The sequence below is a fragment of the Vombatus ursinus genome, unplaced genomic scaffold (assembly GCF_900497805.2).
Source record: "Vombatus ursinus unplaced genomic scaffold, bare-nosed wombat genome assembly UNPS02014786.1, whole genome shotgun sequence".
In the NCBI taxonomy this organism is placed as follows: Eukaryota; Metazoa; Chordata; class Mammalia; order Diprotodontia; family Vombatidae; genus Vombatus; species Vombatus ursinus.
The window spans coordinates 9,238,632-9,265,621 of record NW_020954564.1 but is presented as its reverse complement, the minus strand read 5'-3'; the positions used below and the strand labels follow the sequence as shown (position 1 = coordinate 9,265,621).

Genomic DNA, 26,990 nt, shown 5'->3' with positions numbered 1-26,990 from the left:
CCGGGCCCCCACGGGAGGTCGGGACGCGCCCGGGCCCCCACGGGAGGCCAGGCCGGAGAATCTCCCTGACCTGAAGGGGCCCGGGAGCCCCGGCATCCCCCCCCACCCCAGGCCCTGCCCGGTGCCCGATCTTAGATCTCGGAGGCCGAAGAGCAGTGTTCGAGACATGCCCGCGCTGCTTCTCCTTCTCTCGGGGCCACTCCCCGCCAGAAATAAGCAGGTTAAGGTTTCTCCCAGCACCAAGCAGACCTATAAGTCTCCTCCCCCAGAATCATTACTTAGCGCTGTGCTTTGCACCGCCCTAATGCAACACGTAAATGGGCAGAAAACGTTGGTAACATCCCAGCCCTCATTCCGTCCCCGGTCTAAGAGGGCTGTGAGTCACATACATAGATAGTAATATACTTGCCCAGCTAAATATGATAGTATTGTTATCTTTTTAGCTCATTTATTATGAAGAAGTGTGATACAGTGGAAGGAATCAGAGGACTTGGGTTCAGATTATGCCGCTGTCACTGCATGTATGACCTGGGCCTCAGCTTCCTTATTTGTAAAATACGAGACTTTGCCAGTGGTAGATACTTAATAACAGTTGAATGAGTGAATCTCACATTACTTGCCTCCCTCTCCCTCTGTGCAAACTGGTCTGTGCTCAGTCATCTTGTCTCTCCCCTTCCCCCTTTTCTTCCTCCAGTCACTTCCAGCCTCCACAGTATGTTGTTGAAACATCTTCCCCACATTACTGGTTTACAAGTGTTAATGTGTCTAGGTCTTGGTCTGTTCTGTGAGGGAAAGTTTGATATATATGTGTATATGTGTGTGTGTATATATATACATATATACACACACACACATATATATCTTTTAAATAGTGTCAAGGGTTGCAAAGAAATTTATATATATCCTATATATATATATATATATATATATATACACACACATCTTTATATCTTTGTTCCAATCCAGGTTTTGTTACTTAGAGTCATAGAATATTAGAGACTGAAGGAACTTTAAAATATAAGATGAGGAACACAGAACATAGATTGCAGATTGTTGCATGAGGTTTTGCCGGTGAAGGATAGTTACTCCATTGGAAGGATCTGGATGTCTTTTTGGTACTCTTGAGTTTTTCAGGCCTTCTAGGACCAGTCAGTTTCACTTGTGCACAAGGATGAGGGATTGGAGGAAAGTTTTTAAGAGACAGGAAAGAATACAAAGATGATTATTAAGATAATGTTTGCCCTTAAGGTAATCACGGTCTTTTAGGAGAGTACACAAACTTAGAACATGATTAAGTGCTTGAGGGGTAGGAATTTGACAAGCAATTTAATAAATGTAAGACATCTGCAGTTTATAGTTGCCTGGCACACTGAGAGGTTAAAGTGACTTTCTCAATGTTATACAGCAATATGTCAGAAATGAGACTTGAATCCAAGCCTTCTTGGCTCCAAGGCCAGCTTTTTCTTCATTATGCCTCCCTGCCTGTCTCTCCCTGCATAAGAGTATTTAAAAGTTTTTATTTGTGTGATAATTTTCTCTCTTCCCTATCCCCTTCCCAGACTGTAAAATATGTAAGGATAGGTACTATACCTTATCTAAACTTTATATTACCTTACAGCCAGCATAATATTTTGTATATATGGTTTTCTTTTTTTCTTTTTTTTTTTTGGCTAAGCAATGGAGTTAAGTGACTTGTCCAGGGTCACACAGCTAGTAAGTGTTATGTGTCTGAGGTGGAATTTGAACTCAGGTGCTCCTGACTCCGGGGTCAGAGCTCTATCCACTGCGCCACCTAGCTGCCCCTATATATGGTTTTCTTAATATTTGAGTTGCATTTTTAAATCAGAAGTATTTTGTTCATATGCGAAGGAAAGGAATGCTTCATAGAAAAGATGGCATAAAGTACAGGAAAGATGTCAGCAGGCAGAGTTTTTGGGGAAGAAAGGCAGGGAGTTCTAGATATAGGGAATGAACAGAGGCAGAAAATTAGGAAAACCCTGGAAGAAGAGAAGGCGAAGACTTATATAGTGATATGATAACTATCACTTGATATTCGAAGGGCAGTCACTTGAGGTCCCCTTCTAACTGTCTTGAGCATTTCTCAGTGTTTTGCTGGATCATCATCCATTTCTCACCCCTTGGTGATGGCTGGCCTCTAAGGCTCTTCATTCCTTGACCTTCTCCCCTCTCTTTATACTCCGCTAATGATCTCATGCTCTCAATATAGGTTCATTTCTGTGTGAGTAGTCCCCAAATCTACATATCCATCCCTATTCTGAACTTCATATCTAAATTGCTAATTGTATTCTCTATGAGCCTACCTGATTGTCCCATCAGCATTTCAGACTTAGCATGTTCAGGACAGAACTCCAGACTTTCCTGTTTCTCTGAAAGTTATCATAATCCTTCCAGTTACCTAGTTTTACAATCTTGGGATCATCCTTTAAAAAAATTATTTTGAATGTACTTGTTAACGTAAATTTTGTCTTTCTTGATAAAATATAAGCTCTTTTGAGGTCAGTGACTGTTTCATCTTTGTCTTCGTATCCCCAGCATTTTGCAATGTACCTGGCACAAAGTAGGTGCTTCATAAATGCTTGTGGATTGATCCTTTTCTCCTCCTCTGTATCCAATCAGTTGTTGAGTAAGTTCCATCTCCATATTTCTACAATCTCTCCATTTCTCCTGTCCCTACCATTGCCCCAATTCAGGTCACCATGAGTATCATTTACATAGTACTTTTAAGTTTTGCAAAGCACTTTACATGTATAACCATATTGGGACCTCACAAGAACCCTGGGAGGCAAATGCTATTATTTTCCTCATTTTTTACAGATGTTGAAACCTCTGAGGTAAACAGGTTAAGTGACTTGCCCAGGGTCACACAGCTAGCAAATATCGGGAGCCAGAGTTGACAGGTTTTCCTGACTCTAGGTCCATCGCTCTATACATTCTTATTACCTGGCTACCTGCAACTGCAATTCATCCTCTGCACTGCTGCCAAAATCTTACCAAGGCAAAGTTCTGACCTGCTCAAAGGTTTTCACTGTTTCCCTATTTGCCTCTAGGATAAAATGCAGACTCTTCAGTGCATTTAAAGCCCTCTACAGTATGGTACTAACATATTTTTCCAGGCTTATTATGTATTGTTCCTTTTCATGTGTCTTCATTCTAGCCAAACTGGCTACTCCCATGTCTTTGTAATCACATTGGCTGTCACCCATACCTGGAATGCAACTTTTCTTCTCTTCTGCCTCTTAGAAACTAGCTTCCTTCAAACCTCAACTCCTTCAGGCCACCCCCTATGGGAAGTGTTTCCTGATCTCCCAAATTTTTAATCAAGAATTTTTCAAGTGCCTGCTGTACTTGATGCTGGGGAAAAAAGAGCTTACATTCTGTTGAAGGAGACAAAGTGTATGTAAATATTTACGAAATCAATACAAAGTAAAATTTTGAGGGGCAGGGTACTAGGAAACTGGGAGATCAGGAAAGACTTTGGGTATAAGGTGGCACTTCAGCAGATTTTTGAAGGTAACAGGTGATTTTAACATGTGAAGGTGAGGTGGGAATGAATTCCAAGCACAGGAGAGAGAAGAGAGATGAAGTGTCATGTTTGAAGAACAAGAAGGCCAGTTTAATAGGATCATGAAGTGTGGAAAGAAGAGTAAGGTTGGTTGGAACCATGTTGTGAAGAACTTTAAAAACTAAACAGAAGCTTATATTTTATTTTAAAGGTAATAGCCATTTTAGTTTATTGAGTAGGGGAGTAACTGACTCATCACTTTCTGCCCTTAAATCTCTTTGGCATTTTGTGAGGATGGATTGGAGTGGGAAGAGACTTAAAGCAGAAAGACCAGTTAGGAGGCTAACTGTTAGAATAATCCAGGTGAAAATTGTTGTGGGCCTGAACTAGGCGGTCAGGTAGTACAGTGGATAGAATTCTGGGCCTGGAGTCAGGAAGGCCTAAATTCAAATCCAGCCTCAGGCATAGCAGTGGGACTCTGGACAAGTCATTTATCCTCTCTCAGCCTTTTCCTTGAATTGTAAGCATTCCAAATGAGTTAATATTTGCAAAGTGCTTATTTAGCACAGTGCCTGGCACATAATAGGGGCTTAATAAATGCTTATTCCCTTTCCCTCATGAACCAGGGTGTTGGCTGTCAGACAGATGTGAGGATGTTGAGGAAGTATAGATGACAGGATTTGGCAGCTGATTGGCTCTATGGGATGAGGGAGAGTTAAAGAGTATGACAGAACAAGGAGGTTCCAAACCTGGATGACTGGAAGGATGGTAGTGCCCTGGACAGAAATGGGAAAGGAGGAACGGTATTGGAGGAAAGATGATGAGTTTTGTTTTGGACAAGTTGAGTTTGAAATGTGTATATGATATTCATTTTCAAATATCAGATAGGAAATATGCTACAGACTAGGGCTGGCTCTATAGATGAGCGCATGATCTGCTTAAAGATAATAATTAAACCATTTGGGGCTGATGAAGTCATCTACCTAATCAGACAGTATAGAGAGAAGGTAGAAGACTCAGAATAGTGTTCTCTTTTTTCTTAAGTTAACATGTATATACTTAGCTACGTACATAGCTTTATAATGTCATAGATTTATAGTGAAAGAAACCTTACAAATCCTGTAGTCCAACCTCCTCATTTTATAGATAAAAAAACAAGGCCCTGAGGGGTTAAGTGATTTGTCCAAGGATCCACTGCTGTTAAGTAGATTAAACCCCATCCTCTGATTCCAAGTTTAGTATTCTCTGTATGCCCTTTGTAGATTGTACATTCATTGAAAGTAGGGACTGTTTTGTTTTTGTCTTTGTATCCTCAGGGCCTGGCTTAATAGATATTTATTGAATTGAATTGAGTTGAATTGAATTCAGTAACACTTATTTCTCCAGAGGATAGGAGGTGGGAGTTATTAGCAAAAGGGATTTATGCTCCAGAAGGTAGAGTAATAAGTGGTGTCTAAGGTCCCCTTCCAACTGTGGGATTCCATGATTTTATGAAAATACAAAATGTGCATAATGGGGGCAGGGGTAGCTCTTGGCTGATGCTTTACATATTTAGAATTGTAGTGTGAAAGAAGGCTGCTGTCAAAGCAAAGTGATGCCAGATTAAGGATGGCCTTGAAGCCCGGTTTAGTAAATCTAAGTATGAAGAGGATCTTTGTAGGCCCCAATAGCTCCCCAAACCCTATCTACTATTGAGTGAAAGCTAAGGAGGAAATTGATACCATTCCTTCCCTTAATCCAGAATTTTCCTTTTCTTCAAGCTCAGCTCAAGTTCTCACTTCTCCACAAAGTTACCTAGTGTAGTGCCTAAGCCCTAGCATAGCACTTAACAGATGTTTTACACACAGTAAACTCTTATTAAATTGTTGAATTGAATTTTCTGACCCAAGTAATATCTTTCTTCTCTGGGGGAGAATACTTTAAAAAAAATGTATGTGGGTTATATATATTCAGTTTCTTTGTGACCCCATTTGGGGTTTTCTTAGTAAAAATACTGGAGTGGTTTGCCATTTCCTTTTCCCGCTCATTTTACAGATGAGGAACTGATGCAAACAGGGTTAAGTGACTTGCCCAGGGTCACACAGCTAGTAAGTGCCTGAAACCACATGAATCATCCTGATTCCAAGCCCAGGGCTTTATTCACTGTGCCACCCAGCTGCCCTTAAAACAAACAAAACAAACAAACCAAAAAAAAAAAACAAAAAACAAACCCTCTCCCCTAAATATGTTTATATAAATATAAGACACAGAAGTAGCTTATATTTAATGCCTGTGCCATTCCATCAAGCTCCAGGCACCCAACCACAGACAGCTACAGACAGCTACCTAGTTCGCTGGGACAACTCTGCTCAAGGCCATACTCCTGTGTCCAATGATAACCTACCTGAACTCATTCCTCAATAATTAACATACTTCCACACTATCATACACACCTCATCCTAGTGATTTTTAACCTAGCCCTTGTTTGTGATTGTTTACACCTCATTCTCTCTTCCCCACTGATTACTCCCTTATTCCCATCTCTCTCAACCCAAATCTCCCTCTCTCCTGTCCTCCCTCTCTAAAGCTACTTCAGTCTTCCACTGTGTTCTAAAGCACAGTGCTTACTGAAATATCTGCTCAATAGGTAACAAACTAGATTTCGTCTTAAACCTTTTCTCTGTCCGTCTTTTTGTACTCACTAAGTTTGGCTCCCTTCTGATGACACAGCTTCCTGGTATCCCTTTTTGTCACTGGCTTTACTTTGACTCATACCAGTGTTCCACTCTGCCCCACCCCCTTTCCCAGACTCACTGATCATGGTGGAAGAATTGGATTACTTCTTGCTTCCCTTGGCCACTTTCCAGGTTATCCTACTACCATCCCGGTCCTCCTTTGAAGTTCATTCTGTTCATTGTCTCCCTAGGGCGTTTTTCTTCCTCAGTGAGTTCATTGTCTGGCCCCTGGTCTTTTCTCTCCACCTTCTGCCCTCATACTCAGGGACTTCAGCATATATATTGATGCTCCCTCAAGCACTCTAACGTCCCAGCTCCTCAATTTATTCATTTCCCATGCCCTATTCCTCCACTTTGGCACGGATACACACAGAGATGGTTATACCTTTGATCTTTCCATGACCTATAAGTATTTGATATCCATGTTTATGAGCTCTGAAATTCCTTTATCTGATCATAATCTGCTGTCATTCTTCCTCTGCCTTTGCCATACAACTTCAAACCCTATTCTTTGTCTTCATGACAACTTCCAGATCCCTCCCCCTCTTAGTTCTTGCCCAGGCCATCATCCCTGCATTGGCTATACTCTCTTCCCTTCCCTGTCTTGATGCCTTGGTGAACCATTTTAATCCTTCTCTATCTTATTTTGAATCTTTTTGCCCCTTTATCCTATCATAGATCTTGCCCTGCCAAACCCCAGCCTTAAATTACTCTCACCATCTGCTGCCTTCACTCATACTTGTATACTGCCCAACAGAGGTGGAGAAACTTGGGAAATTTTGCTGTGTCCATTACAGATTTATGTTATGTGATCTCAACTGGGTCCCCTGCCTGCAGCAAGGCAATCCTTTTACATTTCCCAAATCAGTTTACTGCCCCATCCACCACTTCTGCTTTTCCAAACCTTTTCATCTCTTTTAGACCTCCCACAGTTCCCCTTCCCTTGCCCCTTCAGCTGAGATCCTTGCCTCATATTTCACTTAAAAAGTCAAGGCTGTTTACCAAGAGTTTCCTCTTTTCCCCTGTTTCTCATTTTACATCTCTCATATGCCTTCTATCACTATCACCTCCCTTATTCCTGTTTTGCCTCTGTATGCACAAGTGATCGTATTCCATCCCATCTTCTCCAGCAGGTTGTTCTGTCATCCCCATTCTCTTAGGAATCTTTGATCATTCCTTGTCTAGTGACTGTATCCCTACTGCCTTACAAAATATACACACATCTTACCCATCTTTAGAAAAAGCCTCACTTAATCTGTTCATCTCTGCTAGCTGTTGTCCTATATCTCCTTTCCTCTCACTCTCTTCTTATTATTCAATTGAATATGCTCTCTCCAAAGTCACTAATGATGTCTTAACTGCCAGATCTAATGACCTTTTCTCAATCCTCATTCTTCTTGACCTCTCTACAGTCTCTTAGACTGTTGATCACCCTCCTCCTTCATACTCTCATTCCTCTAGGTTTTCATAACACTGTTCTCTCATGGTTTTCCTTTTACCTGTCAGATCACTTATTAGTTTTTTTTGTTTGATTATCTCACAGCTTCTGTGGATTCAGTTATCTTCTCTGTACAGATGATTCTCAAACCTACTAGTCCTAATCTCTCTGCTAACCTTCAGTCTCTGTTGGACATCTCCAGCTGGATTTCCTATAGACCAGTGGTGTAAAACTCAAATAGAAATGGATTCCTGCAAGCTGTGTATTGACTTAGAAAACCATAAATTAATATTATCTCTGTTGCATTGTATTTTTATTTGTTTTGTTAAACATTCCCCAATTACATTTTAATGTGATTGGGGGAGTTTTGAAGGCAGTGTTTGATATTTCTGCCATAGACATCTTAAAGTCAACATGTTCAAAATGAAACTCCTTATTTTTCTCTGAAAGCCTTCCTTCTCTTCTTTTCTTTCCCGTTACTATGGAGGGCACGACCATAACTCTTAGTGACTCAGGCTTGCAATCAAGATGTCATTCCTGACTCCTCACTCTCACCTCTTATATCCAATCTTGCCAAGGCCTATTGATTTTACCTTTATAAAAATCTCTTACATATGCCCCCAGAAGGCCTCTTCACCTTATACCTAGATTATTGCAATTGCCTGCAGTTGGTCTCCCAGTCTTAAGTCTTTCTCCACTTTAGTTGGTCGATCACTCAGCAGTCAAACTGATCTTTCTAAAGTGATCTGACCATATCACTCCCTACACCCCCCCCCCCATTAAGTAGCCTTCAAGGGCTTCCTACCACCTCCAGGATCAAAAATAAAATCTTACACTTTTTGACTTTCAAAACTTTTCATAAGCTAGCCCTTTCCTACCTTTGTTGTCGTTTTACACCTTACTTTACAGTCAAGTGACACTGTTCTTTGCTGTTCCTTGTACAGGACACTCCATCTCCTGACTTTGAGTGTTTCGTTGACTGTCTCTCGTACTTGAAATGCTCTCTTTCCAGATCTCTTCCGCATGGCTTACTTGACTTTCTTCTTATCTCAGCTGAAGTCATACCTTTTGCTAGAAAGTGTTCCTACTCCTCTTAATCTTAGTGCTTTTTCTCTGGGACTACCCCTAATTTTTCCCATGTAGATCTTGTTTATACATGATTGTTTCAGTATTGTAGAGTAGAGATTGTCTTTTGCCCTTCTTTTTATCCCGGGTGCTTAGCACTGTGCCTGACATAAGAAATTCTGGTTGACTTACTGACGATATACCCCAGTTTGCCCGAGACAGGAGTGTTCTTAAATGTTAATATGGCTTTCTGGACTTTGATGTTTAACTTTTCTTTGCACCAGTCCAATTAGTAGCAGAGTCCTTTAGATTTTGCCTTTACAGGATCTTAATTCCTTCTTGTCCATTCCTCATCATCCAGTAATTCAGAACCTGAATTTTTTATTTGTTGATTCATAGCAGACGCCTAGCTGTTATTTCTACCTGTAACCTCCCTCTTCCTGCTCACTGCTAACTTTGCTGTGATACCTTCCCTAATTTTCCTTATCAGAATCCACAGATTATCACAGAATTTTATAGTAGTAAGGAAACTTTTTTAGAGCTTTCATCTGTTTGGGAGATTGTGTGGAAACTCCTTTTACCAGTGCAGATCAACAGCTTATCTGCAGTCTGAGAGAGGTGCCTGGGCCACTGAGAGATTGTGCCTTACTTATGATAATAAAACTAGTATGTGTCAGAGGCAGGACTTGATCCCAGGTCTTTCTAACTCCAATCCCCCTGTTTACTATGCCACATTACTTCTATTTTCTTTCTTTTCTTTTTTCTTTTTCCTGAGGCATTTGGAATTAAGTGACTTGCCCAGGGTCACACAGCTAGTAAGTGTCAAGTGTCTGAGGCTGGATTTGAACTCAGATCCTCCTGATTCCAGGACCAGTGCTCTAACCACTGTATCTCCTAGCTGCCCCTATGCCACATTACTTCTTAAAAGGACCTTGGCGGTCATGTAATTTTTGTTTTAGAAAAGAGAAAACTGAAGCATAGAGAACTGAAATGACTTCCCATGGCTACATGGTCACCTGATGGTAGCAGAGCCAGGAACTCTAGGTCTCCCGATTCTCAATGCAGTGTTCTTTGATCCCATTTCTTAATTTCCATAGGACATTGTTCCTACCTCTCATTTCATTTATTGTGTATTTCGTGTTAAATTGTGTGTGTGTATTATCAATCCCACAAAACTGTAAAGTGCTGGATATTTATTTAATGGGTATTTTTGGACAGATGTTTAGGGCAGAAAGTGGCTTATGTAAAAGTAGAGGGACAATAGAAAAAGTAATAGGATTGTTTTAGAAAAAAAGGGCTAGTGGCAGCTAGGTGGCGCAGTGGAAAGAGCTCTGGCCTTGGAGCTGGGAGGACCTGAGTTCAAATATGGCCTCAGACATTTACTAGCTGTGTGACCCGGGGCAGGTCACTTAGCCTTGATTGCCTTAAAAGAAAAAAAAAAAAGGAAAAAGAGGGCTAGCTTCCTGCACAGGTGAGGACCCATTGGTGTGAACCATTGCATATAATATGTATGTATCAGTTGGTTTTCCTGGATTAGTTTTTCTTTTTTCTTTCTAAAAAATCCTTTATCCTAAGGGATGACTGCCTGGGAGAAGGAGGAATGGGGGAGTAGGGAGGAATATAGGTGATGTAAAAATAAAAGAGATGAATAAAAAAATGAAAAAAAGAGTCAAAAGCTAGATAGTTTGATTTGAATTTAGAATAGCAGTAGATTGTGAAAAAAGGATAATAGGTAATGAGAGGTAGGTTAATTTGTAAAGAAAGGTGAAATTAGAGCTGAGAGTGAGCCATCTACCCGGTAAAGGAAGGGAGACCATTTCATGATTTCTGAGAGAGCTGACAGGAGTCTTACTACTCAACGTATTAGGTGTACTGGATTGCAGGTCAATTGGAACTGATAGAGAATAGAATATTTTTTGATCTGTAAGTAAAAGTGAGAAATAGAACCAGAAATTTATTTAAAAAGGAAACCACAAAAGTTTGAATATTGTGTTAATCTGAATCAATGGCATGAATAATATGTGCCTCCAAATTATTTGTTTGTATATAATGTACACTCTGAACTTGAAAATAATTAGATGTTAGAGTTTGAAGAGTCTTTAGGGGCAGCTGGGTGGTGCAGTGGATAGAGCACTGGCCCTAAAATCAGATGGACCTGAGTTCAAATGTGGCCTCAGACCAAACGCTTGACACTTACTAGTGCTGTGATCCTGGGCAAGTCACTTAACCCCAATTGCCTGGAAAAAAAAAAAAAAAGAGTCTTTAGACTCAAACCTTTAGACTTCAAACCTCCTCAGTTGACATATGGGAAAACAGGTCTAACAAAATGAAGTGATTTAATAACCAAGGTCATGTGGTAAGTTCAGTAGCAGAAGTAGGACTAAAACTCATGTTTCATTGCTTCTAATTGCAATCTTCGTTGTATCGTACCACATTCTTTCCTCCTTATCCTAAGCAACTGGCTGAGCTTGTATTGTGTGTCAAGATTACGCAGGATTGGTATGGGAGAGAATTCAATGGAAAAGGCTGAAGTCCCAAAGACAGTCCTTGGAAGAGAAACCTGATTATTTGGGTAGTGGTGAAAGAAAATTACTAAGAGTTAAATACTAGGTAACCTGTTGTTTGATTAACTGTATATATTTAATGAACATGACTTTGTCACAGCATATCTTTCCTATTCTACACTATCACATTTAATTATGTGATGTTTTGTTCTTAACCTGTTTCATATGAAACACGTTTCCCCAACATGCTTGTAAGAAGCATTATAGGGCAAGGATTATATCTTTTACTTCTCAGTTTTCTCATGTGCTGAGTACATGGCATGGTACATAGTTGCAGCCTACATTAGGTTGTCCTAATAGTGGACCAAATGACCAGAAATTCATTTGTGAAAGGTGCATTGAATATTCACAAACAGTGGTAAAACGTGATCTGTTAGTTGTCCATTGAATGTTCACGAACAGTGTAAAACATGGTCTGTTAGTTGTGCAGATTTAGGAGTTTTTGTTTCCCCTAGTACATCAGAAACAGTCCTTCCCTTCCCCCCCTCCCCCAACTTAATCAGTTTTATTTGTACAGATATGCAAAGCTATAGGCTGGGTGCTAGTCATAGATCAGTTTTGGTAAGTCAGTGAAAATACTGGAATTTAACAGACTGCTAAACCACCCTGCTATTTATATCCTACGTGACTTCCTTTCTGCCTGTCTTGATAAATGATGGGTCTTGGTTTTCAGGGAACAGACTACCTTGTGTGTGTCCATACTGGAGAGAGTTCTCCAAGCTATGGAACCAGTCTACGTGGCCCGAAACCTTAGGGATGAACTGCACAGGGGCTTATCTCACTCTGATGATGCTGTGGTAATCCTCACCCTGTCCCAGGTATGGAATTTTAATAGTACACATGCTGCCCTGCACAAGATTTTTCTTTTTCTACAGAGATGTGGGTGTATAATGGCAGTTATAATCCAGTTGTGATGATGAGGGGGTCTATATCAGGATTTACACTGACTCATACTGCTGTGATAATGATCCTTAATGCATAATAAAAGGAATTTTGTTGAGGGGTGGAATGATTATGTGTCTCAGCAGATGCAGATGTTTGAGTATTGTATTGTAATCCTACAATGGGAGTCTGTTGGCTGATTAAGATCTTGTAATTTTTCAGGTTGGAAGAATTGTAGAAAATTCAGAGGCTGTTACTGAGATTCTTAATAGTCCTGAATTACTGAAGGAAATAATTTATTGCATTGGTGCAGAAAAATTGTCTGTAGCTAAAGCGGTGAGTATTCTAGATGTGTGAAACACACTCTTAAATCACAAGATTTCAGAGTTGGAATGTAATATTTGAGAGATAACTGAGTTTAATCTATACTTGAATGAGAATCCCCTTTAGAACACTCCTAGACATAGCAAATAAGCAGAGAAGCTGATCTCTTTTAAAAAAAAAAAAGGTAGTTTTGATAGTGAAGGATTTGTGTGGATAGTTTTTAGTAATTGAATTGGAAGCCTCTTTTGGGGTATCTCAGTGATGCATTGCTAAATGAATGCTAATTAGTAAGTTTTTGCCCCTTTCCTTGAGATTGCATAGTGTAGTATACATAAAGTTCTCATTTACTCAGTTGTTGTCAGAAGAAACCTTATAAAAAGTTCTTAGTTGTGAGCCATTGATTTTTTTAGCTTGCTATTTTCAGTTAGTGGGAAATAGCATGGTATAGTGGAAAGAAGCCCAAGGCCTGGCATTGCCACTTACTATCTGTGTGACTTTGAACAAGTGGCTTAACTTCTCTGATCATCAGTTTCCCAAGATATAAAATGGAGAAAATTATAACTGTTCTTATTGGGTTATTGTGAGTTTCCAATGAAATAATATATGTTAAGCTCTTCATAAAGTACTTTTGTATTACCATTATTTTCCTGTGTTTACACGATTAAGAAAATTATTTCCTTTTGCAAGGCCATCAAGTCATTGTCAAGAATATCCTTAACTCAAGCTGGATTGGAGTCTTTATTTGAAAGCAGCCTGCTAGATGATTTGAAAAATGTAATGAAAACTAGTGACATCGTACGGTACAGGGTCTATGAGGTAAAATGAAAACTGTACTTTATATTGTCTATACCAAAATATACAAAGAGCTTGTTGTGGGATGATCCAGGAAAATCATGCTAGATTTTAATATTGACAATATGTTACAGATTATAGTACATGCTGCAGTATAAAGAACAATCAGCAAATAAGTGTTTGTTTACTGTGTATGTGACAGATTGCAACATAATATGGGATACAAAAATTTCACCGGATTGAGGGGCTCTGTCCACAGAGAATTTAACATTTAACTGAGAAGGGAAGACAAACACGTAGGTACACACACACACACACACACACACACACACACACACATACATTTATTAAGTGCCTAATTGAAGCAACAGAGTATAGTTGTTAATGGATTTAAAGCCTGTCTCTGATACTTTCTATTTATTTGATTTTAGCAAGTCACTTTATCTTTCTTAGTTTTGTGACCTGTAAAATGAGGGATGAACTATCTGTATCCCTTCCAACTCTGAATCCTATGATCCTATGAATAGATAGAACCTAAATCCTGAAATGTTGACTGTCTGCAAGCTAGATTTGCTTTTTAATAGGATTAAAAACAAAGACTAAAAGTTTTCGTTGCTAGTTCTGTCTTTTTTTTTGTTTGTTTTGTTTTTTGGGTTTTTTGGCTAGGCAATGGGGTTAAATGACTTGCCCAGGGTCACACAGCTAGTAATTGTTATGTGTCTGAGGCTAGATTTGAACTCAGGTCCTCCAGAATCCAGGGCCGGTGCTCTATCCACTGGGCCACCTAGCTGCCCCTGCTAGTTCTGTTCTAATCTTAATCTAAAACATCCAACATCATTCCTTTAAAACATAGGGAAAATTTTAAAAACATCATAGTTTTTTTCTGTGTTGACAGTGTATTGTGTGAAGTTTCAAGCTCAGGGTAGAGGCATGTGTTGGTTTTATTTAGAACTAAAAATGCTATTTTAAGTTCCCTCAGTCTTTATTTTAGGTTAAATTGAGAACCAGCGTTATACTGGTTGGCTCTTTTTACATCTCTGTTTTTGTTTTTGTTTTACTCTAGCTGATTGTGGAGATTGCCTCTGTGTCACCAGAATCCTTAAAATACTGTACCAACAGCGGATTAGTAACCCAGCTCATTAGAGAGCTGACTGGTGATGATGTGCTAGTCAGGTGGGTTGAACATGGTGATTTTGGAAAGCAAACCTCTGCCTAGAGTTCAGCCAGATCAGCTCCCTAACAGACCCTTAGAAGAAATGACCATCTAGGCATGATTGTCAGAGCCTTTGTTAGAGGCAACTGGCGTAGTAAAAAGAGCATTGAATTTTGAGGTAGAGGTCCTGGGTTAGAGTCATGGCTCTACTACCTCCTTATGTGAATTTGGCAGTCAGCCTTTCTTGACTTCGTTTTTCTCATACATAGAAGAAGGGGGGTGGACTAGATGTTCTCTGAGGTCTCTTTCTATCCCATGTTGTTTCATAGTATTAGTTAATTGAGAGGAGACAGTATAAACTTAAGTCACTACGCGAAAAAGAAAAAATCAAGACATACCTTTTACCCTGTGTTTTATAAATGTGATCTTAATTAGTAATATCCATAAACTAAGTCACAGAATCATAGAATGTTAGAGCTGGAAGGAGCAGCATTTGAGTATCTCAGATTGAGTGATTCATTTTTGTAATGCTTTTAATAATACAACGTACAGTGTACAAATTCTTGTTCATTAAAAGTACTCTGATGTCAGCTAATTAAAATCCTTCTGTTCATTTTATATATTGCAGAGCCACCTGTATAGAAATGGTGACATCACTGGCATACACTCATCATGGACGACAGTACCTTTCCCAAGAAGGAATAATTGATCAAATTTCTAATATCATCGTGGGGGCAGATTCTGATCCTTTCTCCAGTTTCTATTTGCCAGGTAATAGACATTGTTTTTCCTTTGTAATAGAGGCAACCACTGAATCATCTGCTTAGAAAAGAGGCCAGGGTTTGTTGTCTTTGAAAAAAACCTTAGAACTGACTCCTTTTAGAAGAGTCCCGAGTCATTTTATCCTAAAGAAACATCTGCTGAAGCCTCTGCTCTGTCTTTTCAGGTTCCTTGTTTAGGGAATTGCTGTTGGCACTGTCTTTGAAATGTCTCCTAATGCTTAGAACATTTAGTCATGTTTCTCCTACAGCTCAGTTATGTGGAAACACAAGGTAAAGCTAGTTACAGTCCAGTGTGTGCTATTTTGCTACTTGATTCAAATTGCTTCTTTGTGACTTTCTCTAGGATTTGTCAAATTTTTTGGCAACCTGGCAATAGTGGATAGCCCTCAACAGATCTGTGAACGATATCCAATCTTTATAGAAAAAGTCTTTGAAATGGCAGAGGGTCAGGACCCAACCATGATAGGAGTAGCAGTGGACACCTTAGGGATCCTGGGCTCAAATGTGGAAGGAAAACAGGTTTTACAAAAAACAGGTTGGTGCAGTTTGTGTTAGATTTCTAAAGCAAAGTTTTGTTATTTGATGAAGATGATGAAATTCAGTTGTTTATCATTAAGTTGATTGCTGGTAGATTTAATAAATTGCAGAAAATTGGTGTTTTGTTTTGTTTTTACAATCTTAATGAATTTGGACCCATTCTTAAAAAGTCACTTTTCAGACTCACTAATAATTCCCTTTTGCAGTAGATCAAAATTGTCTTGGTTCACTAGTCACTTAGAGAATCCTTTAATGTTAGTTATGAAAGGGACATTATTGATCATCTACTCTCCTAACTTCATTTTATAGATGGAGATGTGGACTCAAAATGGTGAAGTGACTTGTCCAAAGTCATACAGAATGTTAGGGGAAAGCTTGAACTAGAACTCAAGTCACTCGACACCTAATCCTTTGAATACTAGACCATGCAGACTTTATGGTAGATTGATGACTCTGATCCCTTCTCTAGTATAGTTTACCAATGCATAAAACATAGAGATTTACAATGATAATAGTGCTTTTGATGTTTTACCTATAGGCATATTGTAAATAAGTATCTTTCATAACAAATAGTATTGGGGATACTATAATTATACACAGTACAGACAATGATCAAAAACAAAACCTTGGCTACAATGCAAGACATGGTATGAAGCAACCAGCATCTATGATACAATGCCAGCTATGCCAGAAATACTGATTGATTGGCAACCCTAAGGACTCCCAACCAAAGAGACAAGAACTGTAGACTACCTCAAGGGTGCTTTTGGACTAGAGTTTTAAAATCAGTGCGATTTTTTATGTGTGTGTACTTAGGCACACGTTTTCATAGCTGTTGTTTGATCTCCAAAAGTACATTTATTTGTAGTCTGGAGTTAGAGAATGTCTTTACGTATAAACAGAAAGTATAATTTTCTGATTTTCCATTTCCCAAAGGAAGTCGGTTTGAACATCTGCTAAAGAGAATAGGACACCAGGCAAAGAATGCTTCAACAGAACTAAAAATTAGGTGTTTGGATGCGATTTCCTCTCTTCTTCATTTACCAGTAAGTAGATGAAAATGTTGATAGAAATTAGTAGATTATGTTTGGTAGACTAAATATTATGTGATTTGACATTTCAAAATTCAGATGAAGACATTTGTTAGGTAAGTGTTATCCTTAGTCTTACTGGGCATACCCTTTTAGTGGCTAGTGTTAATATAAGAGTTACCATAGAATCTTAGAGGTGGGAGTGACCTTAGAGATGATCTAGTCCAATTTCTTCATTTTACATGCAGTTGTGGGAACTGGGATCCAGTGGAGTAAAATGGCTTGATCATGATCACACAGATATTGGTAGAGATATGATTAGAATCCAGGGCTCTGGTTACTAATCCTGTATTCTTCTCAGCTACATGTTTGTGAAGATATTGGAATCAAAGGACCTAGATTTAGATCCTGTCTCTGCTGCTTATACATTGTTTTATCTTGGGCAAGTGGCTTAACCTTTCTGGAGCTCAGAGTAAAATGAGGGGTTTGAACCCTTTAAGGCTCTAGCTGTAAATTCCGAGAGTCTGTGCTCTTATTATCATATTGAAAAACATTAAGTAATTTTCCCCTCTTTGTCCTACAGTGTGATCAACAGACTGATGATCTCCTAAGAATGACAGAATTCTGGTTCTCATCTTTAACTCGGGAACCATTGGAACATTTTAGGGGGATCAGCACCCAACCTTTCCCGGAGCTGCATTGTGCTGCATTAAAAGTGTTCACAGTAAGTGTTCCTTCCCAAGTAAGCAGTGTCAAGTATAATTGCTAGAAAGTAGTTTTAACTTATATATTCCTGTCGATTAGACAAATGATTTTATTTTTGTGTGTAATAGAGGTTGGAATTTCCGATTTCATGAGACTTAAACATCTGAAAAGTAGTAATATGCTGTGGAATTTTGTGGGTTTTTTTTTTCCTGCCCTGTGCAGAAATTAGTCTAGTACATTTTAATCAAGGCATACATAAAGTCTTTTGAGTTCCTTTTTGATGTAACATGATGGTATCTAAATCCTTCTTTAATTTCTTGATTTGTTCTCAAGTCATTTAAGTACCTACCTGTAATGCAAAGCTTAGTGCTCTGTGTTGGATAAGGTGCCATAAAGAAGTGGAAGAAGCATTTTGTCCTGGAAGCAGAAAACTTGAGTTTTAGTCTTGGTTCTGTCATTTAATAGATATGTAACCATGGCAGATCATTTCACTTCTTTAAGCTGTGGTCTCCTCATCTGTGAAGTAGGGATAATAATATTTATTCTCTTGGGCTTTAATGAGAATACTTTGTAAGCTGTAAATGGGAGCTTTTATCAATTTTACGAGTAAGATATAGACCCTGTCTTTAAGGAGCTTCCATCCTTAGCTGTCATTATAACTTTTTTTTTTTTTTTTTTTTTTGAGATTAAAAAGGAATTGTTCTCTTCCTCTGTTGCTCTTTAGGCCATTGCAAACCAACCCTGGGCTCAGAAACTTATGCTTAACAGCCCAGGGTTTGTGGAATACGTTGTGGATCGGTCCGTGGAACATGATAAAGCTTCAAAAGATGCCAAATATGAACTAGTGAAAGCCCTTGCAAACTCGAAAACAATCGCAGAAATCTTTGGAAACCAATATTATTTAAGACTAAGAGCTTACCTGAGGGAAGGCCCATACTTCGTGAAGTCTGTTTCAACAACAGCTGTGGAAGGAGCAGAATGAGTTCCACAAAATTCAGTTTAGGGGACCAATCTTCGTGACCAAGACATCTTCCAAAGACCTTTGAGGGGTTTTTTTTTTTGTTTGTTTATTTGTATTTAACATAATAGAAAATACTTCTACGTCTAATTGCACTTTTAAAAAAATTATCATGGTGTGTTTAAGGTAGACTGACAACTATGCATTTGTTGTTGCTGTATTTGAAGTACATTGTGGAATAGGGGTTTGGAGCTCTTTGTAAAAAGAAAGTATTCCATATTGCAGAGGACTTTGGTCATTATTTGAACTAAGTATTTTTCTGCTTCCCTAAATACACATGATCTTGCCAAAACTGCATATAATTAAAAAAATATTTATAGTCCCAAATGCTGGGAAATCCTTTGTCCTATAGATACCTCAATAGAAAATGCTTTCTGCCACAAAGAATCCTGCTTTATTCAAAAGAGAAGCAAATTACATTAGGAATTCTCTTATCCTCTTGGCAAACCTTTTTGTTCTTTATCCTACTACCTCCTCACTATTGGATGTGCATATTCTTTAGATTATAAAGCAGTGTGGACCCCTAAAATTATGTGTTCTCATCTTTATAATGCAAGTAAACTATTTTTAATAAGGTCTCTGGTGAGCTTTTGAGATGAATTTTTATAATTGTTGTTGTTCTTTGTTAGGAAATGAGACATTCTGTGACTTAAGGAAAATCCAGGGGGTAAAAAACCCTTCCAATTTGAAATCTTGTTTTGATGACTCTATGCTATAACTACTGAATTGCATCTATTCTGTTTTTATATCTGACTCTACTTTTTTCCCATCGTACTTGATTAAAACTCTCCCTAGCAACACCTGCTGAAGACGCATTCTTATTCTATAGCTTCTGTTCCCTACAGAGTACTTGGATTCATTGAGTGTTAAAATTGGAAGTGACTTGACACTCAGTATTTCTTTCGTAAGTACTAAACTTGAGTTACTAGAAATAGGATGTTCGATTTATAAGGTACCTGAAGCTAATAAGTATTAATTTTTCCCCAATCACCATTAACCATTCACGTGTTTTGTACCTTGCACAGTACCCTAAATATAAGTGCTTAGTAAATATCTGTTAAAGATGGTTTTAAAATTGTGGAAGTTTTGAGCTGGAAGGGACCTTTGGGATCTTACAATTTTATAGATGAGGAAATTGAGGCCCAGAGAGGGGAAGTAACTTGCCTAGGGTCATACAGTGAGTTGGTGCCAACCAATTAGAATCAAGTCTCCTGACTACCCAGCTAGCACTCCTTCCACTTTTCATTACCTCTGTAGCACATCAGTAAACCTAACGACTTGCTTTTTCATACATTAGTGTATTGAAATAAATTGAATTTTTCCAAATGAATTTGGTGACTCTTCCATCCAAGAAAACTATATAAAAGTAATCAGTTGGCATTTACTAATGTTGAGTCAAGCACTGTGCTGGGCATTGGGGTATCCAATGGCAAAAATGAGATAGTTCCTGCCTTCAAAGAGCTTACTTTCTCTTGAAGGAAATAGCATATAAGACTATAATAAATAAATACAATATAATTTCTTAAGGAGAGGGTTTAGCACTTAGAAGGTTCAGGAAAGACCTCATAGGGAAGGGGCCATTTGAATAGCTGTGCTTTGAAGGGAGTTAGGAATTCTAAGAGGCAGAGATAATGATCAAATGTAATATTTGTAAAGTGCTTTGCAAATCTTAAAGCTCCATTTAAATGTTAGTTGTTATTGTTATTACCAGAAAAGAAACATCTTTCTAAACCAATAACATAACTATATTTGATGTTTAGAAAAATCCTGGGAGGTAGGTGTTATTGTTATCATCCCCATTTTACAGATGAGGAAACTGAGGGAGACATTAAATGACTAGCCCAGGGTCACTCATCTAGTAAGTGTTTGAGGCCAGATTTAAATTCAGGACTTCTTGTTTCCAGATTCAGCCACTATACCTCCTTGCTGTCTCTGGTAAAGTAATAGTGCTAATTTCGAAACCAAGTTGCATAGAGAAAAATATGATTCAGTTTCAGGAACTTGAGCGAAAAGTCTGCTGAATTAACATTCAAATCCTAAAATTTTAATTTGAAATTGCTGAATTAGCATTGTGTGCAAAATCCAATTTTCGCTTTTTGTCTTTCATATTAAAATTGCATTTTAAGAGAATTCTAATTTGTGGTGATAATAGAAAGAATACCAGATTTGGAATAAAAAAGAATTAGGTTTGAGTATAGACTACCATTTACTAGTAGTATGACTTAGACAACTCACTGTACCTCTCTAAGCCTCAGTTTCCTCACCTATAAAATTAGGGAGTTAACTTGATGGCAATGATCTCTAATGTCCTTTCCAGTTCTGACAAAGTAAAGGCTAGATAACTCTGGGATATTTTTGAGTCAGTTCATGTATCAGACAGAAATTTAGACTGGATAACTTCTAAGGTCTCTTCCACCTCTTAATATTATATATTTCTAGTACTTAGTTCTTGTCTAGCCTGTAAGAGAAATACGATGTGCCAACACTAAATGAATGAATTAATTGCTTCCTGTTTGTATTGTGGGGCCTGTTTGGACTTAGTTGAAAAATTTCTGCTGAAAATTACTAACATAGGAGGTAAATGAGCTAACTCAAGGAACTTGTATACTATAAGAATAAAATTAAGATTTATTTGTAGTAGGTACATATAATTCTTTGACACTAGATGATGGAGCTATGATTTTTTTTAGCTTATAGACCCATTTACTGCATGCACACAGTATTGGGTAACACTTTACAATAATTCTATTTAATTTTTTTCATTTAATTCAAGTCAGAGATATAAAAATACAAAGCTAGTTCCATTAACGTATGTATGACTGTCTTTGAATATTATTGAGAAGCTCTACAATTATAAAGAATAGGAAGAGGCAGTTCTTCATAGAAATAAATTTATTGCATTTTCCTTTTAAAAAGACAAGGTGATTGAAGAAAGAATTCTATGCTATATTAAATTCTTTAGGAACTGTTACATCATTGGTATTTGGGACATGAATTAAAAGGGCTGAGAAATTTCTTTTGTTTATATAATTGCAAAGGCTTTTATAGCTAAGCCTTTTGGGGAAAATACAAAGGGAAGACTGTTACTATGATAGGAGAAAGGGAAGTTGTAAAGCATATATTTTTCGTAGGAAAATAAAGTCTTAATTAGCAAAATAGATTGCATCATTTTTTATAGGTGCTATATTAAAGTGTTTAAAGCTATCAAGATAAGTTAGAAGTTTGCAGGAAACCAACCCATAATAGGTTTCAAGCAAGGTGCATTCTTTCCCATCATTAACTTCCCTCCATTGAAGTGGCATTTCTTCACCTGTCATTTCTGAGGATGTGAAGATGAACTTATAGCAGCATCGATTGTATCTGATATGCTTCTCTCCAGAAAACCGTGAACTGTGGATGGGTATGAGGCCAGCGTATTTGGCGCAGATTCCTATAACAACATCAGCAGGTATTGCCAAAGGTGCTTCCTTGAAAACCACATACATCATACGGGCCACATCCTGAGACACGATAAAGGCCTCTCCACTGCAGTAATCAGGGTAGTACTTTTCTGGATACTCACTAACTGGAACAAAATTCTGGCTTCGAGGATCTCTGTTGGGCATATCCTGATGAATGACCCTTCCCACATAGATGTCTTCAAGGTGGTCTTTTAAGTTGAGGAGATAATCCACCAGGCTAGGGAGATTGACAAACATCTCTTCATTGACCTTGAGGATGAACATGGCATTTGGGCAGAAAGTTACAGCCCACTGCATCATCATGATGGTCTTTAATGTTTGGTTCCCAGAACTGTCCAGGAAAAATCCTTCAATAATATCTCTGTATTTATTATACTCCATGTTGATGTCTTGCTGAGAGGTTCCCAGATCTGGCATTCCTAAGGCAAATAATGTGAGGATAGGATGTCCTCGTATAGTAGTTACATTAGCCCAGGTTTTCCTTATCAAATCCCTCCTTGACCCATTTCCTGGACTACTGAAGATAACAGAGAGTAAAAAGATATCTTCTCCCTTGCATGCCTCCTCCTGGCTCAAGATATAATATTTTGAGAGGTTATATCTTAAGGGCTCCACATTTAATTTTCTGGCTTTGTCCTTAATCTCAAGAACTCTCACATCTACATATGGTAATGACTGCAGAAAGTATTCTTCCACAAAGTCAGCTCCAAAGAGTAGAGCATGAAACAAGATGACATTAAATAAAATGAAGCACCATTGGTGAGTCCGAAGCCTACAGAATGTCACCTAAATAAGAAGAGAACATAGGGTAGTTGTCTGCAATCACCTGAAATTGGTGGAAATGTATTTGGAGTAGAAACCAATTATTTGCTATTCCTATTTTGAGTTAGCCTTTGATATCATTTACACAGAATTTGTTTCTCCTCTAATACAAGAAGTTTCATTTTTTTCAGTTGTCAAGCAGTTTTTTGTTAGCTATGGCATAATCTAAAATGCATATGTAGTTCTGACCCATGTTTCAAAGGTACTTTGTTAATATTTATATATAAATAATATATAATAAAATAATGTGTATATATAACTTTGCAAATATCCCAATATACTTTATATTTATGAAGGTACTCAAGTGTTCATTGGGACCAAATTAGATCTGCATGGTTTCCTGTCCAAAGAGGAATGCATAGTAGTTTTTAGCTGAGAAAGACACACAAAAATACAACATACAAGAGACTGCTATATCCTGCTTGCTGTGTGGTATGGCATCAGTAGAGATAAGATGCAAAAGGCAGGAGTTGGAAAAGGGGAGCTGAACCCATTTTCACTGACTCTTATCATATCATAGAGCTTCCCACCTTCCCTTTCACATAATTAAGAAGAGAAAAAACTCCTATTCCTTTGTAAAATGAGAGGGTTGAACCTCATAGATTTTAAGGTTCTTTCAGTCTCCAAATCTATGAGATCCTCTCTGGAGTCCTCTCATCATCATTATGGTCTGAATTTCTCATTTTCGTAGTTTGCCTGCAGCAAAAGGAAATGCAGACCTTTTTTAATACTGTATTTAGCCTAAGGTACTATAGGAAGAAACTAGGTTACATAGAATTCTGAATCTCTGCCTCTCAAAGAACAATAATAAATGCCTTAAACATTAAAAAAAAGTTTTACCTGCATTTTATCTGTGAGTGAATTCGGAATTCTCAAAGCACGTTAGTCCAAATACGGATTTGGGTTCAAATGTAAAGACGACTCCATTTGCAACTGAAGTGGAAGCACTTTATGTCTGGAACTTTAAGGATAAGGTTTCTCTCTAATCAGCTTGATCCTTTGTTCCAGCTTACTTGATGGATGCACAGAAATGCTCACGCTCACACACACACAAACATCCTGATCATATTGCAGTTGGAGAAAACCCAAAGTAATAGAGTCAGAACAGTCTACCTAATTCATTAGTCCCTCAGACTGTAGGGAATCATTAAAAAAGAAATATTCCTTGATGTTCAAAACAGTTAATGAAGTGTTGGACTTGATCTCCAGGGTTATGTTCATCCTTGTAAATAATTTGTTTACTTGAACAAAAGTTTTTCTAATATTTAACTTTTTTCATCTATCAAGTATGGTTGGATTAGATGATCTTGTGAGATCACCAGTGTTTTAAATGTGACAGAAAATAATGCAGGACTTTGTGGATCATGGGATTGGAATATGTGCATTTAAAGGATTTAAATAAGGGTCTGTTATAGGCTGGGTTTGATGACAATAACTATTAGCTCTAGAATCAGAGGACTTGGCTTCAAATTCTGCCTCTAACCAGTGTGACCTTGGGCTACTCACTTAACTTTCCTGGACCTCAATTTCCTCATCTGTAAAATGAAAGGATGGTTTTTGGGCTCCCTTCCAACTCAAGGTCTATGATTCTATGCCTTAGGACTGGCTAAATGACTGTTTTTTAAAAAGTCCATAGCATACCTGTTTCAAGCTGGAGGTTGGCCTGCCCCTGACTATGGGTGATTTCTTGATTCTCCTAGCCAAATGTTGGAGGTGGAGGTAGCATAAGGAAAGGGAAGAAGAGAAAGTGAATTTTTTTTTGTATTTTTTACAGCCATCAAAATATACTTTTTGGAAGTAGTATGTAGTGGAATAGAGTCAAGAAGAGATCTAGAGTCTAGTACATGTGTTGTTGCTAAATATGTGACCTTAAGTAAGTCACCTCATGTCTCTGAGATATGGCCTCACCTGCAGAATGAGTTGAATTAGCTGTATAACTACTTTCAGGTGTGAAAGTTGTGACTGCATTCACGGCCCTTTGACACATGGCACTGTGACTCAAGGTAGGGGTCTTGTTTGAACTTAAGGTAAATTTAACTACTTCAGTGTTAGGAAGCCAGGATCAATGAATATATTTCCATAAAAGTTGATGATGTAAGCAAGATAAAGAATAAAAATTAAGAAAGAAATTAATTAATAGATGAAATAAGATACCTGGGGAAATCATAGGAACACCCAATTCAGAACAAGGCAGGCACTCTGGCAATGTGAGATGAAAGGCTCTTTTAAAATCACATCCTTTTTTACATCTTTCAGTCTAGAAGAATTTTTACCACATTTCTTGTTCACATTTCCGTCGGTTTTTTACACATGCTTTCTATCAACTCTAGCCTTAGGGACAGGCCCAAGTTGACAAGCATTGCCATTTTGGGGGCTACTGCGCATGCTTCTTTCACACTCCTCGAGAAGTGAGGTCGGAAATGCTCTCGGGCGTACTTCCGGTTAGTGTCTTTCCTCCCCTTCGCCTGCCTAACTCGTCAGTTCCCGGGGGACGGGCTGGGCGCGCGGAGATGACGTACTGCGGCGCCGGAAGCCGCTCCCCTCCAAGCCTGCGGAACCCGAGCGGCGGCCGCGAGTCGGTGTGTGGGGTGGGGGCTGCGCGGGCTAGGGACGGCGGGGGCAGCCCGAGGAGGGGAAGAAGAAGAAGAGAGCTCGTGCCCGTCTGATCCCCTGTGTGTGTCTTTGTGTCTCCTTGTCCAGGCGCCATGGCTGCCGAAGGGGCCCGGCCGCTGCGAGGTTCCGCCGGCCCGCGGGCGCCCAGGCGGCGTGTGTCCGTCCCGAGGCCCCGGGTCCCGGAGCGCGCCCTCAGGTCAGTGCCCGGGGCAGGAAGCCGCGCGCGGGATATGTGGGGGGAAGGGAGTGTGCGGGGGGGGGGGGGGGGGAGGGCGGTGTCAGAGTCAGGCCGCCTCTTCACTCCTGCCCCGCCTTTTCCTCTCGTCCAGCTGTTTAAGCCTCTCCAGCCTCTGAGCCCTGACGGCCGCTTCCGCTCCGCAGGGGAGCCGTCCTCAGAAATCTTCATCCCAACAGCAACTGTAGCCCCTATTTTTATAGCATTTGAAGGCCCACAGAGCTTACCGTAATCTTGTGCTGTAGGTAGGGCCGGTATTAATCCATTTTGCGGGTGATGAAATGGAAATTCAGAGAAATGAAGTGATTTCAGATTGACTTGCCCAAATTCACAAACCTCGTTAAAAAACCAAAGCCTAGTTTTGCCCAAGATCATGCAGCTAGCAAGCATAGGACCCCAGTTTCTCAGACAGGTCCCTTTTCTTTCGGTCTAGTGTTCTTTACGACATAGTTAACACTACCAGTAATAATTGACATTTGCATAGCTTTTTGAAGTTTGGAAATCGGTTTACGCATATATTTATTTATATTTGAGCCTCACTACAATCCTCTGGTATTAGGTGAGAAAACCTAGGCACAGCAAATAAATTACTTGCCTGTTTTCGTATGGCTAGTAGTTGTCAATAGCAAGATTTGAACCTAGGTCCAGCTCCCTGACCACACCATACTGCTATGAGGTTTTTCCCATATGTATATGGTTATTTCTAAAGTATATCTTTAACTATCACATGCATAGATCCTTAGAATAGGAAAGGAACACCTTCATATTTCAGTTCCATCCAGTTCTGTCTTCTGTGTCTGTTGCAGTTATAACAAACCTGTATCACTGAGATATACAAAGCACTTCCCTTATAATCTTAGTAGTGAAGTAGTATGAGCAGTATTATCTCTATATTATATGTAAAAGAACTTATTTGGGGAAATTGTGACTTACTGGAGGTCATTCAGGTGTTAAATGGCGGTATGATTATTAGAATCCAGGCTTCTGACTCAAATTGGGTGCCCTAAGCTCTATACCATGCTGCCTATACTTAACCTCCAGTGATAAGGAATTAGTTCACTTTCACCTATGGCAGTGTACTCTATATTTTAACTAATTCTTTTGGCCTAATTCTTAGGAAGTTTTCCTTCTGTTAATACAAAGCCTAATCCACACCTTTAGTAAACTATCTTAACGATTTTGAAATAAGCTTACTTTAAAACATTGAGTTATTTAACTAGCATTTGTTATTCACCTATTATGCCAGGCACTGTGCTAGGGAAGGATACAAAGAAAGAAATTATACAGTCCCTCCCCTTGAAGAGCTTACACACTGTCAGGAGAAACAACAT

General features: G+C 38.9%; 3 protein-coding genes across 4 annotated transcripts in view; 2 read left to right on the top strand and 1 right to left on the bottom strand.

Annotated features, from left to right (window-relative positions):
• The window catches only part of LOC114047191 (26S proteasome non-ATPase regulatory subunit 5), a 20,196-nt gene extending 338 nt beyond the window's left edge, over positions 1–19,858 (top strand). Inside the window, exons 2-10 of the mRNA XM_027867999.1 lie at positions 11,978–12,122; positions 12,409–12,522; positions 13,198–13,326; positions 14,366–14,475; positions 15,084–15,226; positions 15,581–15,772; positions 16,711–16,820; positions 17,389–17,529; positions 18,235–19,858. Coding sequence (XP_027723800.1) covers positions 11,978–12,122; positions 12,409–12,522; positions 13,198–13,326; positions 14,366–14,475; positions 15,084–15,226; positions 15,581–15,772; positions 16,711–16,820; positions 17,389–17,529; positions 18,235–18,492 — 1,342 coding nt within the window. The 3' untranslated portion in view covers positions 18,493–19,858. The remainder of the gene's footprint in view (positions 1–11,977; positions 12,123–12,408; positions 12,523–13,197; positions 13,327–14,365; positions 14,476–15,083; positions 15,227–15,580; positions 15,773–16,710; positions 16,821–17,388; positions 17,530–18,234) is intronic.
• A 1,389-nt stretch (positions 19,859–21,247) lies between these two features.
• On the bottom strand, positions 21,248–25,830 carry LOC114046977 (putative UDP-GlcNAc:betaGal beta-1,3-N-acetylglucosaminyltransferase LOC100288842). Its single transcript, XM_027867626.1, has 2 exons — positions 25,210–25,830; positions 21,248–22,775 (listed from the first exon to the last, which is right to left on the bottom strand). Exons 1-2 carry the CDS (start codon positions 25,828–25,830, stop codon positions 21,672–21,674), a joined length of 1,725 nt encoding a protein of 574 aa, XP_027723427.1. The 3' UTR covers positions 21,248–21,671.
• Positions 25,559–26,990, top strand: part of LOC114047036 (F-box/WD repeat-containing protein 2) — a 34,838-nt gene continuing 33,406 nt past the window's right edge. Inside the window, exon 1 of one of the 2 annotated variants that reach the window (XM_027867699.1) lies at positions 25,559–25,620. The gene's annotated coding sequence lies outside the window, so the exon portion shown is untranslated. The remainder of the gene's footprint in view (positions 25,621–26,990) is intronic. The other variant, XM_027867701.1, reaches the window with a different exon arrangement.

Coding starts and splice junctions, on each gene's coding strand:
- LOC114046977 (XM_027867626.1), bottom strand. CDS start 25,830: ATGAAGATTTCTGAGGACGGCTCCCCTGCGGAGCGGAAGCGGCCGTCA. Junction 22,776..25,209: donor CCGACCTCACTTCTCGAGGA/GTGTGAAAGAAG, acceptor CTTCTTATTTAG/GTGACATTCTGTAGGCTTCG.